At 37.8% G+C, this 19269-nt stretch overlaps 4 protein-coding genes across 6 annotated transcripts in view; 2 read left to right on the top strand and 2 right to left on the bottom strand.

Annotated features, from left to right (window-relative positions):
• The first annotated feature begins 42 nt into the window (after positions 1 to 42).
• Nopp140 (nucleolar and coiled-body phosphoprotein 1) lies at positions 43 to 4488 on the top strand. Of its 2 annotated transcripts, XM_089469039.1 has the most exons (4): positions 43 to 290; positions 528 to 1877; positions 2595 to 2792; positions 3841 to 4488. In XM_089469039.1, exons 1-4 carry the CDS (start codon positions 192 to 194, stop codon positions 3991 to 3993), a joined length of 1800 nt encoding a protein of 599 aa, XP_089325165.1. In that variant the 5' UTR covers positions 43 to 191; the 3' UTR covers positions 3994 to 4488. The 2 variants fall into 2 exon arrangements, with proteins under 2 accessions (XP_089325165.1, XP_017862454.1); XM_018006965.2 differs by lacking the exons at positions 2595 to 2792; positions 3841 to 4488 and adding an exon at positions 3082 to 3813 and having other exon boundaries at positions 44 to 290.
• Positions 4374 to 8150, bottom strand: P5CDh1 (delta-1-Pyrroline-5-carboxylate dehydrogenase 1). The gene is made up of 9 exons (XM_018006976.2): positions 8007 to 8150; positions 7470 to 7943; positions 7238 to 7409; positions 6977 to 7164; positions 6678 to 6900; positions 6237 to 6604; positions 5196 to 6162; positions 4734 to 5139; positions 4374 to 4665 (listed from the first exon to the last, which is right to left on the bottom strand). Exons 1-7 carry the CDS (start codon positions 8048 to 8050, stop codon positions 5928 to 5930), a joined length of 1704 nt encoding a protein of 567 aa, XP_017862465.1. The 5' UTR covers positions 8051 to 8150; the 3' UTR covers positions 4374 to 4665; positions 4734 to 5139; positions 5196 to 5927.
• Positions 8080 to 10752, bottom strand: LOC108613485 (uncharacterized). The gene is made up of 3 exons (XM_018006980.2): positions 10051 to 10752; positions 9359 to 9970; positions 8080 to 8165 (listed from the first exon to the last, which is right to left on the bottom strand). Exons 1-2 carry the CDS (start codon positions 10385 to 10387, stop codon positions 9897 to 9899), a joined length of 411 nt encoding a protein of 136 aa, XP_017862469.1. The 5' UTR covers positions 10388 to 10752; the 3' UTR covers positions 8080 to 8165; positions 9359 to 9896.
• A 4355-nt stretch (positions 10753 to 15107) lies between these two features.
• mub (poly(rC)-binding protein mub) overlaps positions 15108 to 19269 on the top strand; it is a 120380-nt gene continuing 116218 nt past the window's right edge. Inside the window, exons 1-2 of one of the 2 annotated variants that reach the window (XM_089467694.1) lie at positions 15108 to 15622; positions 15697 to 15791. The gene's annotated coding sequence lies outside the window, so the exon portion shown is untranslated. Of the gene's footprint in view, positions 15792 to 19269 lie in introns of both variants that reach the window. The other variant, XM_089467692.1, reaches the window with a different exon arrangement.

The following is a 19269-nucleotide window of genomic DNA, read 5'->3' on the forward strand; positions in this document are numbered from 1 at the left end:
TTTTCCCCGTAATATTTTGCTAGTGCTGTACAACTGTAGGTCTCATGGCAATATATTTATCGAGTGTGTAAAATTTATCGAAACAACACGTGTGTGTGCGTTGATAGAATTTATGTCTTTTTTGTGACTGCAACGAGTAAGTCGTTGCTTGATTTTTGTGAGAAATAAAGAAAATATTTGCGAAGGAAAAAATGACTGAACTAATTAAAGTAGCAGATGCTATTGTCAATGAGTACCTTAAAACTAAGGACAGAAACCTAGCAAAAGTGTTTGAGCAGAAAGTAAAAGCGGTAAGTTCTTCCGGCTTTTTATTTGTGTGTGCCTTTTTAATATTTTCATTCTCAATTAAATTTGTATTGTATTTGCGCTCAAGGCCTCGAGATTGGCAATTAAATTGATAAATATAAACCCCCAGTATTCTCCTGTATAGGCCGTATTTTAATAAGTTTTGGGAGCACGCCATGCCGAAAGCACGTGTTTCCCTAACCCAACATGTTTTGTTAATCAATTATCTTGTGCATTTATAGCAAGCTGTGCCCAAGAGTACACCCAGGCTGATAGATATCTTAGCTTTCTACCAAAGCAAAACACGAAAGATTCCACTTGCACCAAACCGAAACTCGGACAGTGACAGTGACAGCGATGTGAAAAAGCAAAATGTGAAGCCGATAGTGAATATCCCCACAAATGGGAAAAACGATGATTCTTCGTCGAGTGAAGATGATTCGGAAGATGAGGAGCCGAATGCAGAAGCTGTAAAGCCAGCAGTAAAGGCATCTCCAGCGAAGAAGGCAGCTGAATCCTCCAGCGACGACAGCTCCGATGAAGAGCCAGCAAAGCAACCAGCTAAGCAGCCAGCTGCGGCGGCTGTTGCGGCGAAGCCTTCATATACTAGCAGTGATGATGAAGAAGAGAAGCCAACTACGGCTGTCGGCGCTGGAAAAGGAAAAACCACTCCTACCGCCAAAAAAGCTGCGTCTTCAAGCAGCGATGACTCGTCCGATGAGGAGCCAGCTAAGACCGCAAAGCCAGCCGCAAAGCCATCCCCAAAGCCAGCCGCAGCTTCCAAAAAGGCAGCCGAATCTAGCAGCGATGATAGCTCAAGTGAGGAAGAACCTCCGAAAAAGGCACAAGCAGCAGCTAAGCCGGCAGCTAAAAAGGCTGATTCCAGTAGCGATGACAGCAGCGATTCAGAGGAGGAGCAAAAGAAAGAAGCTGCCAAGCCAGCGGCAAAGGCAACCCCTGCCAAGAAGGCCGACAGCAGCGACGATTCCTCTGATGAGGAGGCACCGGCCAAAAAAGCACCACCCACTAAGGCAGCGCCGGCCCAAAAAGCTGCAGCTTCCTCTAGTTCTGATTCCTCATCTGAAGATGAAAAACCGGCCCAGAAATCAGCGGTGAAACCAGCAGTTACACCTGCTAAGAAGCCAGCAGCCAAGTCTGAATCTGAGGACTCGTCCGAGGACAGCAGCTCCGAGGATGAAAGCGCTGCAGTCAAACCAGCTGTCAAAAAGGTCGCTGCACCAGCCAAGAAGGAAGAATCCTCATCTGAGGAAGATTCCGATGAAGAGGAGGAGGCCAAACCTGCAGCCAAGCCTGCAGCCAAGCCAGCGGCTAAAAAGGATGACAGCTCTGACAGCTCCTCGTCCGATGAAGATGAGCCGCCAGCAAAGAAGAAACCTGTGCCGGCCAAAAAGGAGAGCAGCGATAGCGACAGCGACAGCAGCGAAGAGTCTGGCGAAGTGAAGCCCAAGAAACAAGAACAAGCTGTGACCAATGGGGCCGCTGGCAAGAAACGCAAGTTCAGCGGCGGCGATGCAGACGAGGCAACACCTAACAAGAAATACAACAATTTCGTCAAGTCAGGTGAACAGCAGGTGAGTTGGTCACGGATTTAATATATGAATAAATTAGGCAGTCAATGAGCCGAGGGAATAGTTAAATGATAAATAATGAATATTAGTCAAATAAATTATATAGAAAATAAATAAATAGAACATAAATGAATATAAAATAAATAAATAAGAAATCAATGAATATAGAATAAATAAATTAAAAACAAAAATAATAATGAAAATAGAAAATATAATAATCGAGAAATATCAAACATAACTAAACCAATTATAGGCAGGTTTCATTGATAGTTATGCTGTATAGAATATTGACAATTTAAGTCAAGAAGAAATCCATAAATTGAAAATTTGTTAGAGTATGAGCAATTGATTAAAATCAGTCTATATATCTCAGAATGGGCTCGAAACTCGACGGTGTTAAGTTTTGATTTGTTTAGTTTTTTTTTTATTTATTTATTTAATTTTTTACACCTGTACATGATATTCGATAGTAAAGGCGGGACAGTTTGAATGACGCAGGGCGATTTCGCTTATCGAATATTTACAAAAGTTTATAATTTGTCGTCCGCATTAATAGGCACGTATAACTCAGTTTCAGGGCATCTCTTAGAAATTTCTCTCCTATATATATATGCATGGTTAAAATCGAAACACCAGCAGCAGTTGTCCTTTTTATCAAACAGAATCCGCTTTCGAAATTCCACTTTTTTTTTTTAATAAACTCCTTTGACAAATATACAGTATCAGCGGCAGCAGCAGCAGCAGCAGCAGCAGAAGTATAATGGCTTCACCTCCACGCCCAACAATACAAATAACAACAAGAACAATCCGTTTAACAACAGCAGCGGGGGCAAACGTCGCTCATCGCCTTTCCGGCGTGTCCGCACCGAAGAGGTGATCATAGATTCGCGCGTGCAGGACATGTCCTTTGAGGCGAAGGTGAGTGCCACAAATGGATTTGAGTGTGGCGCGCTGTATGTGTGTGTTGCAGTGTGTGGGTCCGGGTTGGGGACAGACAAACTTGACTGACGATAGACTTACGATTGATTGGGGTTGTGCATAAAGCAGCGACAGAGGGGTTACTCACAAATTAGCTAAAGCGCCTTTCAAACTCAAATCTCAAATCATTTGTGGCATTCGCCGGCTCCTTTACTGAAAATATGTTTTTGTCATTTTCCAACCAGCTTGGCTAATTTGTGTTTAACCATTTTGTGTTGCTTTATTCTAGAATGACGGTGGCTTCAAGAAGTTCAATAGTGGACAACGTGGACGTGGCGGCTCTGGTTTTGCCGGCCGTCCGGATCGTAGCAAGTGGGAGAGCAACAATCAAAATGGAGACGAAGACGGAGAAGGCGGTGGTCATCGTAAGAGCTTTGGAGGCTTTGAGCGCAAGTCCTTTGATGGACAGCGCGGTGGTAACCGTGGCGGTGGCTTCAATCGCAGCGGTGGAGGCGATCGCGGTGGTCGTGGCGGCTTCAAACGTGGCGGCGGCGGCGGCGATCGTGGCGGACGCGGTGGCTTCGGCCGCGGCGGCGGTGGTGGCGGCGGTTTCAACCGTGGCGGCGGCGGCGATCGTGGTGGACGCGGTGGATTCGGTCGTGGTGGTGGGGGACGTGGCGGCGGTGGCGGGTTTGGCAACAAGTCCTTCGATTCGGGGACAAAACAAAATAAGAAAATAACCTTCGATAATTAACATAGTAATGTAGTTTAGTCATTTATGCCACCGACCGACACGAGGGGATCAAGCCCCAAATGAAATAACTTTATATAGATGGACCGAACAAGTGTGGAAAATTTTTCCACAATTCCGGGACAATTCAATAAAAATCAGAGTATTTCTTTTTAATGAAATAGACACACACATACATGCAAATACACACATACAGACAAGCACATGCCGAACATAATATATGTATATTGTATACAATATATTGTAATAAACATTTTTATGTAAAATACATATTTATATATGTACAAATAATTATAGAAAAACGCTGCCGGCTCTTGGGGAGAGCGCGCCAACAAGGATCTAAAATTCACACGTGGCAAATCCTTCAAGCACGAGAAGACCAAGAAGAAGCGCGGCAGCTATCGGGGCGGTCAGATTGACACGGGCGTTAATTCAATAAAATTCGACTAGTTTTATGTTACCACATAACATATATACATATAAATATTTTAATACATTTATATATACATTATATAATACCTTAAACATTAGTCTGTAAAAAAAACCAAACCAACCCATCAAACAGAACTTCAATTATAGTTATATCGTCAAGTTTTAAATATGTTTACCTACTTTAATATATGCACTTGACTTATGTTCTATGAACCTACGTTCAGTAAACCAATAGGAAATTTGTTTCATATAATCCCCCCATTGAATTTGTAAAGCAAAATCATTGTTTTACTTTGTAAATTTGATAAAAAAGAAAACAATTTCCTTTGGTTTACTGATCGTATTCGTGCATAGAGAAACCACACACATTGAACTTAAATTAAAGCTAAGTTAAAAGGTTTGATGCTTCGAAGTCTCTATTTGTAACAACTTAAGTCACACCAATTAATCAACACACAATTTAGCTGTTATGACCGACCAAGTGAGTTCTTTGTAATAAATGTATGAAACACACTATGTTTGAATATCTGCAAGCCAGCTGAAAAAGCCCGTAAATAATGTAAAACCCATTAGCACATACAGATATGAGCAAATTTTCGATCTGGGTTCTTGTATGAATACACGAACGGGATGCAACTCAGCCGTCTCCACTTGGTTGAAATCTTTATCTGTCGACATATATAAATCGAACTGTAATAGAAATGAAAAAAAGAATAAATTTATCAGTTGAAAATTTGAGATTTTCTAGTTTGATTTACGCTTTCATTTATAAATTTGAGATCTTCGTCACTTGTTTCCCGATTATCACTGCAATACATCATCTCAAATAAGTCGCGTAAGTTCTCTGTCTGGGATCCGACAACTTTGCTGCGTACTCGAGTCAAAGGACGTGGACTACGAGGACTACTGGGACCACGCGGAGAAGCCATATTACAAAATTACAAAATAATTATACTATATATATACTTATAAAATGTAATATATGTTTAAAAAAAAAATACAAAAAAAAATTAAGTTTCCTAAGGTGTGTACGATGTACGATAGTTGTAGTGATACTAAAGAAAATTCGGTTTAGTCTAGCATGGCCGTAAATGAGCTTGATTAGAGTTGGCGTCGAGTTTTATGTCGATCAATTTGAAACTCAAGAGGTTTTCATATTACATCCTGGTTAAAATTAAATTATTACCAATTGCTTTTACGAGTAGTAGAGTAATACTTACCCTAATGCTTTGCAATCAAAGAGAATCAATTTTGATTTCATATTTTTATTTAACTGAATTTCAATTTTGAGTTTATATAACTTCACTCCGTCTTTTCATATATTCATAATTTTCACATTCAGTATTTAAATGGTATTGTCAAATAGTTTGTGTGTATAGTGTACGCATACCATCATATACATATATATACAATAATTAGTATACATATCTATGTGTGTATGCATATGTATATATTGTATACTGTTAGCTTTAGTAACTACATTTAACTTTATTGCATTGCATTGACTGTGACAACAAAGCTGAGTAAAATCAATTGAGGCGAAATTATAGTTATAATTAATAAATAATCACAATCGGTTTTAAAAATTTACTTTATAATTTAAAACATAGTTTATAATTCGAGTTACATTATAGAAGTATGTTTGTGTATGGGTGAGATTTTATTATGGTATCAGCATATCAATTTACAACATCTTTCGGCATTTGGTTGGTTGTTTGTTTGAGGCGATTAAAATACAGCAGAGATTCGATATAACATTTAACTACATACAAATGTAGCGGTTAACTAGGAAGGTGCGTATGTTAAAAATAGTTCAACAAAATACATATACATTCCCCTTTTCTTTTATATATGCATATACATATATATATTTATATAAATATATACATATATATGAGTTAGTGTTTTAAATGAGATTCCTGTCGTTTTCTAATTTGCTTCCGTCTTATCCCTTATTCGCACATGTAGGGATAGTTTATGTCGCGCAGCGGCACAAACGTCTCCTTGATAGATTGCGGGGACGTCCAGCGTAGTATATAATGTGGTCCGCCAGCTTTGTCATTGGTACCCGACATGCGGCCACCGCCAAATGGCTGTTGACCCACCACGGAGCCAGTGGACTTGTCATTGATATAGAAATTGCCAGCAGCCATTTTGAATTCCTCCAAAGCACAGTTGATAAAGCTTCTGCAAAAGTAAAATTTGAGTTGTATTATTAATGAGGAAGAGCTTCAATCGTTCAGCTTAGGCTTAGCACTTACTCATCCTGTCCGAAAACGGCGCCAGTGAGCGCAAACTGCGTTGTGGTGTGCACCAGATTCATGGCCTCCATCAAATCAGCATTCTTATATACATAAATGGTGATAACGGGTCCAAAGATCTCCTCAGTCATAATCCGATCCTTGGGATCTTTGGTTTGTACTATTGTTGGATCGATAAAGTAACCCTTGCTATCACTATAATTGCCGCCGGCAAGGATCTCTAGATTCGAGCTCTTTTTGGCGTGCTCAATGTAGCCTGTAATGCGTTTAAATGCTTTGTCATCGATGACAGCCGATGTGAACGTGGCCATGTCCTGAACGTCACCGATTTTCAGTTGCTTTATCTCGCGCAAGAGTCCTTCCTTGATCTGTGGATTTATTGAAAATAATATACCACACCCAGCAATTGGAGAGGCCATATAGCCTATATGATATGCTTACCTGCGGCCATAAGGACTCGGGCACATACATGCGCGAGCAGGCTGAACACTTTTGGCCACTGTACTCGAAGGCCGAGCGTATTGTGGATGTCACAACTGTCTCAATATCCGCCGACTCGTGCACAAAGTGGAAATTTTTGCCACCACATTCGCCAATGAGGCGCGGAAAATTAATATATTTGGGGAGATTGTCGCCCACCTGTTTCCATAGTCGTTGGAATGTACTGAAGCGGAAACAATTATGAAAATCGATAATACACAAAATAAAATAAATAAAAAACCAAATTGAATTGAACTTACGGCACCGAGCCGGTGAAATTGATGCCCGACAAATGGGGTGAGGCGGTAATCGTGTCCCCGAACACGGGCCCATCAGCCGGCACAAAGTTGACAACCCCATCGGGCACGCCAGCCTCGCGCATTATGTTGAAAATACGCCAATTGGACAGCAGGGCCGTGTCCGAGGGTTTCCACAGCACAGCGTTGCCCTACGGCAAAATAAAAATAGATTAGGCTTAGACATGAGACACGAGACGTCAAAACTATAATTTAAGTCTTTACCATCAATGCAGGCGTGTAGGCCAAATTACCGCCAATGGCAGTAAAGTTGAATGGACTGACTGCGGCGATGAAGCCATCGATGCCGCGATAACGCAAAGAGTTCTTCGTGACCTTCAGGTTCTCGCTGATGGGCTCATACTTGACGCACTCCTTAAGGAAGTAGGCGTGAATGCTAGGGATTAAAAATGAGTTCAAATTAAATGCTTATATAACATATACCCTACGTGCTTACCGTATAAAATCAATCAGCTCTGCTGCCGCATCGATTTCGGCTTGGATGACCGTCTTGGCCTGGCCCAACATGGTGGCCGCATTCAGCTCCTGGCGATATTTGCCCGCCATCAGGTCGGCGGCCCGTTCCCAAATGGCCAAGCGATCGGCCAACGGCACACGATCCCATTTGGTCTGCGTCTCCACAGCCGTTTTGATGGCCAACTCCAACAGTTTCTTATCGGCATAGTAGAAGGCAGCCAGCTTGTGGGCGTGGTCGTGCGGCATCACTTGATACACCACCTTGTCCGTCTTGTACTCCTTGCCGCCAATAACAATGGGCACCTCAGTGCATGTTGCCGCCGTGGTCTTCAGAGCCTCCTTCAAAGCCGCGCGCTCCTGCGAACCCTTCCTATAGGCCAATATGGGCTCGTTGCTGATGCTGAAATCTTTCAGCTTTGGCTGCATGACCACGCTGCCAATTTCACGGACATGGCTGTGACGAAATTTGAATTATGAGTATGTTGAGTAAGCTAATTGGTATTACTTTGGCGATTACCTTTTAACGGAGCTGACAACCGGATTACGCATTAATCGCAACATCTCGAAGCTGGGAATGGTTCAGGTGAGTATGATGGGGGCCAATCTCGTTTTATGACTTGTTATGTAAATGTTCTTTTTTTTTTTTTGTTTTTGTTTTTTGTCTAATTTCGTTGCCCTGTGAGATAACGAGAAAATAACGCATACAAACACAGATTTTATTAATGCCATTTATAGAACACAGCACATCGCTGTTTATCAGCAACCTTGGCCGTTCGTTCATTGGGGGTCTAGCATTAGCGGCAGCCGGCAAAACGTAACGTGAATTGATTTGATAAGCAGCCAAACGCGAGACACACCCTCTTCAAATGTTAACAGATAATAAGAACACAGAAAAAAATAAAATAAACTACAATTTTATGTATATTTACGATTACAGGTCTCGTGCCAAGCAAATGCCAACTGGGCAAGTGAGTTGTGTAAAATGTTCGAGAGTATCTATCGAAGCTCTTTTAATGCGCACAAACATAACCACACACACACGAACACTCTCTCATGCTCATACGATACATCACGCACACACAACACACACACCTTAAACGAAGCGGCAATTTTTGACAAACATCAGCTGTTTTTCAGTTCTTCGGCTGTGGAAATTTCCGATTGCCAAAATTTGTGAACGAGAGGAGGGTTAGTGAAAGAAATGCGTCAATAGTTTTTGTTGTTGGCTCTTGGTCTAATATGCCGAGGATAAAACGAGCGTGCATGAAAAGAAAAGAGGTGGAGAGGGAGAGCAAGAGCGCGAGGCAGAGGCAGAGAGCTTATAAAAGTCACCCTGGTATTGTCTATTAAAATATGAAGCAGCACTTTTTAATACTTTCATATGCATGAGTATGTATGTGTGTATGTGCATAAGCTCTTAATATTTTGGAGGCTAATTGATTTTTACCAAGGAACTGGCGGCAACTCAAGTACATGCATCTACTTACATACAAATATGCACATAGATATGTATGTATGTATGTATTTATGTATGTTAGTACTGTCACAATTGGTCACGAGTTTTTGAGGCCAAGTCAAACCTGCGCACAACTATAACGATACTCAGATGCAAGCTAGATATAATACATACAGTCACATATACACGCTCTCGCACACCCACACTCACACATGCGCGTTAATACTACAATAATTTAAATGCATTTGTTTTGTTGTATGTGGGTCCATTACGCAATGTTATGTTTTTGCACATTCACTTTTTTTTGCGACTGAATTCATAAATATTTGGTAATTAGATTTTATTTTTTCTATTATTTTATATATTATTTGTTTATTTTAGTTTGCAAATTTAGACAATCAATTATAGCTTACTTTGTGGGCTTTCGCGAACGTAATGAACAAAAGGCACGCGAAGTCTTTGTATTTGTTTGGCCTTTATTGGTCTACCTATGTATCCATCCGTTAGAACAGTGCGTATGTATGTATGTGTTTTTTAAATTTTAATATCTTGCACAGCTGATATTTATCGATAGTTCAGTAATAACATATTTGAGAGAATTTATTAAATGTTATTATAATTTATAGATATTCTAGCTGTGGGAGCTTTAAAAATAGTTTTCCGGCAACACTAATTAATTAAATGAAATAAATAGAAAGCTACCGATAAATCGGCGCTTGCTCGAATAACGATAGTCGAACATTGTGCAGCACTAACATTTGTTATCGTTTTTTTCTCTTGGCGGGAATAAGTGGTTAGTTTAAATGGCTAAATGAATTTTTCATTGTTTCTTCTTTTTTATAAAAATCATGAATTTAATACTATAACACAATCCACTAAAGTACAATACTTATTCAATATGTACACATTGTGACTAATTATTAGCTTAAATATTTGTTCAGTGCTTTTGTCTTAGCCGTAAAAGCCACCTCCGCTCCCAACACTTGCGCTGGCGAATCCTCCACTGCTACTTGCAAAAGCCGTGTCTATAATAAAAAACAAGTCCAAAACACTAATACATTTATAATACTGCATACGCTGATTCACTTAGATAAGCTATACTTACTCGTGCCTGCATAAGGATAACCACCATAGTTATAGGTCGGATAACCATAAGTTGGATAACCATATGCACCGCCTCCGCCTAGGGATCCACCTCCATAGCCGTAGCCAGGGTATGTGTATCCATAGCCGGGATACGAATAGTACGGCGGATAGCCATATCCATATCCGTAGCCATTGCCAAACATGCCATAAGCCGAGCCAGCCGATGCGCTTCCTCCTATTCCATAGTACGGATATCCACTGTATTGAGAGCAAACCAGTTTGCACTGTAACAGCGCCGCTACCAAAGCCACGTATAGCCAAAAACTGCGACTGACGGTTATTTGTTGATGCGACATATTTTCTAAAATATTATTCGTGCTTAATCCCTCTGAAATTCTCGTGAATACTGTTTGCGAAAATTCACAGCGTTGGCTCTTTTATATATGCACCATGCCATTGGACTGTATAATAAACATAATTAAGAGTACAAAACGATTTTAAATGTCGTCTAATCGTTCACCATTACGCATCAATTGCTCATCATCATCGTTGTGGTTTTGCTTTGCATATTGTTTGTTCATTGGAGCGTGGCTACCATTGCGTATGCGTAATTTTTACACATGTAAACACCTTCATTACATTTCCACCAGACTATTTTAATTTAGCAGACCAAGCAAGCAAACAAAGCCTAAAAAAAAATAATAATCAAAACAAAATTAAAAATGAATAACTGGAAATTTTTTAGAATAATGGTTGATGAATAAGAGATGCCCTGCTTCAAATATATGTAAATAGTAAATTAATGGTTTAGTCTCGACATATTTATGAAATTTTATAATAGAGTTATATATTTAAAAAAGAAAATATATGATATATATGTATAATTCATATTGTATATTAAACCTTTTATATTTGTAGTATATTACGTTTTTATAGGGTATAGCCAATACTTTTGTTTACCTATTAGCCTAAAGTCAAACTACCCTATATACTATGTTTTACAAGGTGTTTTACTTGAAATAGGCATATCTGACGATATGAGTCAGAATTGTTTTGTTTATTATATGGATTAAAAAACCTTTTTTTCAGGGATTCACCCAAGTCGACGTCTGTTTCCATAAACACAGTCATTAACCTTAGATTTTAATGTGATTGCGTTAAAAACTAAATTCAGGTGATTTGTAGTTAGTATTTGGATTTTCAGCTCTTTGAGGTTCAATGGTCAATGCTCATCAACGCCCTTCAAATGAGGTCAGCTGTGGGCAATTATTGCTTTACTACACTACGATCAGATCTATAATTATCCAAATCTTTTTTGGGGGGCTTTCAATGAAAACCGAGTTCATTGTGAAGGACTTTGGGTTTGAAATTGGAGTTCGATTGCCTCACAAATATTTATTGTTGACTCGCCAGCTTAATTAAGATTGGGCTGGAGTCATCAAATTAATTACATATTTTTCATAATGAAAACATAATTATAGACGAGGAGTTAGTCTTTCCTATTATTGCTTTCACTTAGGGAATTACAATAAAATTTAGAAATAAAATGAAGAGGTAAATCGAAATTATTGGTCAACTATATTTCAGTAAATTCTCAATTGGCTTATTGTATATTCATATTAGAATTTTACAAAATTCCATAGAATTAACTGCTGGAGCTATTGTTCAGTAATTGAATATGGCTGGCCTTGTTATTACCCAACTATTACAGTGGCAATTTGTACCGCGAGTTAGCCTAAATTGCCCACAGTTTATCGGGCTTCCATTTGTTGTGGAAATTCATTTTAGCAGCAATTACTATTTTCATGAACTAACTAAATGTCACTACTTTTACTTTCTCAAATCCTGAAGTGGAAAAAAATTAAGAAATATATTAATAATATAAACTGTACTAATTAATAATAATACATTAATACTATTTGTATTTTATAAATATTGTGCGCAGTAAAACTACTATTTTTATAGAAATGTTAAGTAAAATAGTAGTGTAGGAATTACTTATAGAGGCTACTACTATTTTATGAATTTTTTATAAACTTTTTCGGTCTCAAACAAAAATTATTAAATTAATAAATAATTTATGAATGTTAATATTTGTTTTAAATTCTATAACAGCTTCTATGCTAATGTGCCATTAAAATAGTAGTGTAAAAATTTTTAAAAGTGGAAAGGACTATTTAAATTTAATTTGGAAACCTTTTCTATGTCAAAAAAAAAAATAATAATAATAATAATAATAATATTAATAAAAAAAGAATAAATTATCAAATAATTTGTTATTTAACTTAATATTTCTTTTAAATTCTACTACTATAGTAGTAAAATTCTACTACCATAAACGTAAACTCTACTACTGAATTTGTTTTAAATTCTACTGCTCTAGTAATAGTAGTAGAATTTAAAATAAATAATACCACTTTGACTACTACTAGTACTACTATTAGTTTAATGAGCGCAGATTTTTAAATGTCGCATCTAAATAGTAGTTCGACTGTAACTCAAAATTTTCCTATAAAAATTGTATTATAGTTGTGTCATACATAATATGTGCTTATTAAAATATCTCCGCTGTATTTAAATAGGCCCACTGACTAACGCTATTTATAATCCTCGTATAATCCCACTAATATTTATATTTTTAAGCGCAATTTAAATCCTTGAATTCTGGTTAAAAATAACAGTATAAGCTCGTAATTAGCAAATGGCAGCTAGGAAAATAATAAATTTTTAAAACGCAGCTCGTAGGAGTGTGTTGTTACACTAGCCAACAATGGCCGCAAATGTCATAGCTCCAATTTTGTGCCCTGTACCTTTAGCTATTTTTTGTTGCTGTTGCTGTTGCTGTTTCTGTTCGTTAGCATTTGGTCCAATGCCATTTTGTGCCTTGGGTTGTATTGTGTGCAGCTGACGTTTGTTTTTCTTCTTCTATTTTCCCCCTTTCGCCCCTTTGCTGGCTGCCTGGCTGCCTGTCTGCGATTGCATTGCCTGGCTTCAGGTGTTTTTTATTGCATGTTGTGAGTTTTGAGTGAGTTGCCTTTTGAGTTGCTTTGAGTTTGTGTCGCTTTGCGCATGTCTCAACACGAATGTTGTTGTTTCCACTGGCGAGGCACCCTGTATTGTCTAATATTTTATTTACTGCATTTTAGTTATAGCCAGGTTCTTTTGGTGTTTAGTTTTAATGTTTGTCAAATCCCTCTTTATTGGCTCTAAGCAAATTTAATGGAAAATGTGACAGAAATATAAAGAGAAATTCAAATTTATTAAATATGTATAATTAAAGCATATATAGAAGCAATGTAGATCGTTGATTTGTAGCTTCACCTAAATCTGTCATTATTAAATATTTTAAAACGGAGGAAAGTTAGATAGACACAGGACTTTCATTTGCTTCTCTTTTAATTTGGCAAGCGATAGAGAGAGAGAACATTTGAATACGAGGGAAAGAGAGAGAGAGGGAGAGAAAATATAGACAGATAAAGTCAAAGAAAGCAAAAGAGAGAAATGGGGAGATCAATATACAGAAAGGTAGGAATGTGAGAGAGAATGGGGGAGAGGCCAAGATAGAGAGTCAAGAAAGAGAGAGAACTAGAGAGAAAATAAGTAGTCAGACAGAGAGAAAATTATAAAATAAAGTCGGTTCAAATTGAGAGAAAGAAAGAGAGAGAGAGAGAGCAAGATAGAGGGAGAGAGAAAAATACTTTAAAAGGCAGAGAGAGAGAGAGAGAGAGAGAGAGAGAGGGCGGAAAAGTTAGAAGTTAGAACACCATAGAGGAAACGAGGAAAGAGATCCGAAAAGGAGCAGATCAAGTTATAATGCGCAAAATAGAAATTAAGTGATACAGAAGCAGACCAAAACAGATCCAAAGGGTCTGATAGGAAGTGTCTGAAAGAGATAATAAGAATCTGAGAAAAAGCCAATGTTTTGGCGTGCTTAAAGAGAGGGAGGTAGTTAGTAGTATTCTATCACAATATTGTCCAATTAATAAATGCTTGCGGGTTACCACAGAGACACTTCTTCAGTAAAAGTCAGACAACTAGAATGGTTGCCACTATAGAAACTCCAGATGTCTGTAGCCAGACGATAAATTAAAAAGTTAAATAATGGAAATGTCAATGCTTTAAATGTGAATACTTGTGGCAGACACTTGTGCTGCTTGACAATTTTGCTTTATGTTTGGAGTGACTCGAAAACAGTCTACAGGAAACTGCCAAAAAGCTGACACAGATTTCCATCTATTTGAATGGAAATTTGAGTTTAAATGGCTGTTTACTCACTCCAACTTGTTCGGCTGGGCTAGAGCCTTTCGAGCAAACGCATACCCCTTGGTAGAAAACACTTTACATATTAAAAACTTTTTTCATGAGAGAGAGAGAGTGAGAGGGAGTGGGAGAGGAGGAGTATGAAGCCAGCCGCATCCTTCAGAAACTTCATTATACGTTTTTTAACTAGCATAAAATGCTAATTGTTTGACCAGCTCGCCACTCAAGCGTGGCCAACTCATTTTTGGTTTGGATTTTTGCATGTAATTAATTAAAAATTTGTTGCCACACTTAGTTGATTCGCTGCTTCTTCTGCTCTGTTCTTCTCTGTTGTTGAAATTGAAAATAAAAAGGGTAATTAAAACTTGAAAAATATGAAACGGCCAGCATTAATTGACCCAGAACGGGCGCTGCTTAAGAGATCGCAGCTGAATGGGGAAAACTCACTCAAGCCAAGAGGAAAACTCACTCAAAGTAAGGTGCGTGCGAAGTGCAACTGTAAATGTTACGCATACGCCGCGTGCAACAAACGAGCAAGGCAAGCCACACGCAGAGATTACGCTTGCGCTCTCGCTCGCACTCGCTAGCGAAAGTGCATGCGAAAAAAAAATCAATTAAAATGCACTCGAGTGCATTTGCTGCTGTAAGAAATTGCTGCTGCTGTTGCTGCCGAAAATAAGCTATAGGCTAAATTGTTGCCGTAGAGCCCCTAAAAGCAGAGACCTAGCCAGCCCCCTCCCCACCTCCCACCTGCTGTCGCCCACACAGATGCGATGCGCTCTGCTCGACGATTTGCCCTTACACAGTGCGCTCGGTGCGACGAAATTTCAATTCAGTTATTTGTGCAGTTTCGCTCAGTCAAGTTGTGCATGTCCTGTGTGCGCTTCACCTTAACGACAAATCGACGAAATTCAGCCGACAAGCCGACAAGCCGACAGCCGAAAGTTCATATCTGGCACGCACACAAACGTAGTTCAATAATAATCAGTGCATTGGGAGCGTAGTTTATAACTCTAGCAATCTAATAAACGTGGCCAAACAAACAAACTGCATTAACTACCTGCCCAGAGGACAGTGGACATACGACAGACGCCGTAGTGCCGCAACAAACGTCATAATAAACACATTGAGATCCGCTGAGAGAGCGAGCGCAACAGAACAGCACATACATGCATATATAGAGAACGACAGTGAGTGAGAGTGAACGAGAGAGAGACAGAGAGAGAGAGAGAGTGAGCGCATCAGTCTGACCATATGTGCATATGTGTCCGTGTGTTTGTGTGTGTCTGAGTGCTTTCTGACTGTACTTTGGCGCCCAAAATTATCAAACGGTATAATAACGAAACCAATTAACGCAAAACCAAAAACCAATCAATGAACTAAACCAAAGAATTTACAATTACAGCCCAAAGCTCGTTCATTCGATTAGGGCTCGAATTTTACGTTGCAAAAAGGCCCCAAAAATCAAATTAAATATATCCAAACCAACAATTGCGACAGGTGAGTGCGGATAGTGCCCAATTTCAGTATACTTAATTCAATGTATTTGGCTATAATTGAACTTTGTCAATTTTGTGGTCGATAGACATACGATAACCGATAACAATTACTAGAGATTGCATTAAGAGTTGCAATAAGTTTGTAAAGTAGTTGTACGATAATTGTTAATATGAAATATGATGAAAATTACAATAATTAAGGAAAATGTGCAATATTTTATAAAATATTTTTTGTTTTTATTTTTATAATTATTTATTACCAAAAAAGAACAGTATAAATATAGATTATTTATTTACGCCTTAACAAAATAATAAATGATCTTAATAATCTATACACTCTTGAACTAGTGAGAACTTGGCAAGAGGCGAAAATTTTGATTATATCATTTTTATTTGCCTTGTCAAGAGGTGAAAATATATTTTGTTTATAAGCACGATTTGTATTCTGTTTACAATATCATAAGCTTTCATGGTCGAAGCAAATGATCTTTTGTCAATGTAATAAATGCTCGAACTCTTTATTTACATTTAAATTTACTTCTATGAGACTTTGATAGCAATACAAATAAACAGATTGTGGGAAAGTGTAGTAGCGTATAATAAAAGCCAGAAGATTGGAATTCAATAGGTGATTGAAATTCATAGCAGGATAATACGTTATCGTATAAATAAATAAGCTACTGAGTTATCGTATAGCTAACATAATAATGATATTGATTATCGTATAAATGATATTGATATTGATACAATGATAATAAAATCCACAGAATTCTCATTGTTCTTTAGAATTTTAATTACAATATAATCAAATTTTTCCCTATTAATGTTTTATTATGTATGAGTAGCGAAATGGAATTCGAAAGAATGGCAATTGCTTTAATATTTCATTTAGATTTCATATATAATGAGTATAATATCCACTCAGGGTACTTTCTAGTCGAGCACTCCTGATTGAAGCATTTTTAGTCGTTATTGAAACTGTTTCTCGATTTCTATTCATACATTTTCCTTTATTGTTTTTCTTCTCCAGCTTTTCCATTCGTTGTCAAACAATGCCAGTTGACAGGCAAGTTTGATTGATTCGTTTGCCCAATATCATTTTAATTAACAGCTCAATTCTAAGCAGTATCTCGCTCTTCAGCTGCTCAGCAATGCGAGCAGCTGTCATTTCCTCTTATGCTTTCTACTTTCAACTTTCTTCTTTTTTGTTGCTGTTGTTGTTGTTGCTGCGCAGCTATAAAGGCTCTGGGGCAATGTAATTTAAAACAATTTGGTGGGTAAATCCCATTAAATGTTCAACAACTTTTGAACTGGCTTCACTGAGCGTCGCAAGCGCTTTGTTCTCTTCAGCGGGCACAATGGGCTCGCACACAAGGACAACGCGCAGCAAGGACGACTAATTAGAGCCGCGCTAGACGCTAGACACTAGAAAATATGGAAATGAGGATATAACGAACTTAGCGTCACGGCGCTAAGTAAATAAACTAAGCCACGATTTCACGACCCAAAGTACCATAAAATATAAAAAAGGAAAATTGGAAATATATAGAGAAGTAAAGTTTACTTAATAACACGGAATGCTTGCCACCAAAGCGAGAGGCGGGCACAAAGCAACATGCTGTACATTTGCCCAGGGAAAATATCAAAAGTAAAATATGAAAAAAAAAAAACAAAAACAACAAAATAGAGAAATGAAACTACAGAATGCAGAACAGAATATATATGTATATATTTGTGTGTGTGTGTGCGTCTGTATGTATGTATGTAAATATATTTTTACGTGCACAGTAATGAAAGGCCTCGGGCATAAGTTTTAAATAAATATTTGACTGTGTATATGTGCATGTAATTTAACAAAAAAATAAGATGTATATATATATGTAAAAAAAATTATATATATATAGAAATGTGTATGTATATACATATAGAAAACAAGCGCAAAAGAAACGGACAAGAGTTATGCCCGGCTGGGAGGCAAGGGATTGCCTGGTCCAACTGCTGCATATGAAAATTATGATGAATGATATATATGTATATACATATATAACTGAACAAGTACGAAAACATAATGCTCTAAAGGCTAGACAAATAAATATTCTTTATTTTGATTTTTTTTTTTTCGAGTGGGGGCAATCTTCAGTATTTCATTGAAGCCTATGTTTTGTACTTTATAAAAAAAAAAATGTAACAAAAATGTATAAGACTTGTTGTACATTATTATCATTGCCAATATAAAAAAATTAACAAAAAATAAATAAAGAAAAAATTTAATAAAAAAATAATTTATTCGAGTTTTATAATTTAATGATATTTTTATAATAATAAAATATTTTTTTTATTTTTATGTACAAAATAAATAAAAATAAAATATCATATAACCATAAAAATAATAAATAAAATTTTAAATATTAAATAAATATAAATTAAATTTAATGATATTTTTATAATACTAAAATATTGTTTTTATTTTTATATAAAAAATAAATAAAAATAAGAAATCATATAACAATAAAAAAAAAAATAAAATTGTAAATATTAAATAAATATAAATTAAAAATGAAATAAATGAAATAAAAAAAATTAAATAGTCAAATTTTTATTATAATTTAATAATGCATAGATCTAGGCATTCTTTATTAGCCTTTTTTCATAAGTGACAAACGTCATGATATAGCTATTATACTCTCTTGTTCTCATGGTACACTTATGTATATACTATACGCTGCAGATGATGTGGACGCTGAAGAGCCGGGCTAGGTAAATATGCACAACAACAGCAACAACAACAACAGCAACAACAACAACAGCAGCAACAAGACTGCCTGACTGACGGCCTCACTGTTGACTTGCAGCACGTTTCGGTAGGCGTGGCAAATGGGGTTACAAGGTGGGGGGCGGGTACGTGCGCTGGCTCGCTGTGTGGGTAGTTCTTAACAACGACGGCGACAACGCAGTCTGGCCCCGAAAGTAGGTTGAGGTAGCCGCCAAGCGCTGCCATGTTTAGAATATGCACACAAAGCGTAAGGCCAACAAAGGCAGCAAGAAGGGTTACTAGATGAAGCGGCGGCAGCCGAGCGATGTATGTGTGCGTATGCGTGTCTGCGTGTGTGTGTGTGTATCTTGTTTAAAGGAGGCGCAGCCTTGTTGCTGTAGACAGTGTAACAAAAGATTTGCTTAGCTTTCATGTAAAGCGTAAAATACAAACAATTATGCAGCTTGTTGGTAGGATACAAGGTACCAAGTTCCCTTAGCTATTCCCCCACACCCTCCGGTATCCCTCCCCCCCCCCGCTCGCCAGCTAGCCATGCGCCAACGAGCCCGCATTTCCTATTTAGTAGGCCGTCACAGGCCACTTGAGCCCGAGACTTTGCTACTTGAACATATATATTTTCCTCTTTTTTTGACAAAGGCAGCGCGACGCAGTGGCAGATGACGCCGCATGGAAAAGGGGTGAGCGGGGCGGCGCGTCCACAAAATGT

Source organism: Drosophila arizonae, chromosome 4, assembly GCF_054131065.1.
Source record: "Drosophila arizonae isolate 15081-1271.41 chromosome 4, UAZ_ARI_1.0, whole genome shotgun sequence".
NCBI lineage: Eukaryota > Metazoa > Arthropoda > Insecta > Diptera > Drosophilidae > Drosophila > Drosophila arizonae.

Bases quoted from the DNA above. Each gene is read 5' to 3' on its own strand.
- Nopp140 (XM_018006965.2), top strand. From the start codon at position 192: ATGACTGAACTAATTAAAGTAGCAGATGCTATTGTCAATGAGTACCTT. The intron at 291-527 runs GTAAGTTCTTCC...GTGCATTTATAG, and splicing joins TTGAGCAGAAAGTAAAAGCG to CAAGCTGTGCCCAAGAGTAC. The intron at 1,878-3,081 runs GTGAGTTGGTCA...GCTTTATTCTAG, and splicing joins TCAAGTCAGGTGAACAGCAG to AATGACGGTGGCTTCAAGAA.
- P5CDh1 (XM_018006976.2), bottom strand. From the start codon at position 8,050: ATGTTGCGATTAATGCGTAATCCGGTTGTCAGCTCCGTTAAAAG. The intron at 6,901-6,976 runs GTAAGTTCAATT...TTTCCGCTTCAG, and splicing joins AATTTCACCGGCTCGGTGCC to TACATTCCAACGACTATGGA. The intron at 6,605-6,677 runs GTAAGCATATCA...ATAAATCCACAG, and splicing joins CCGAGTCCTTATGGCCGCAG to ATCAAGGAAGGACTCTTGCG.
- LOC108613485 (XM_018006980.2), bottom strand. From the start codon at position 10,387: ATGTCGCATCAACAAATAACCGTCAGTCGCAGTTTTTGGCTATACGTG. The intron at 9,971-10,050 runs GTAAGTATAGCT...TTTTTATTATAG, and splicing joins TTATCCTTATGCAGGCACGA to ACACGGCTTTTGCAAGTAGC.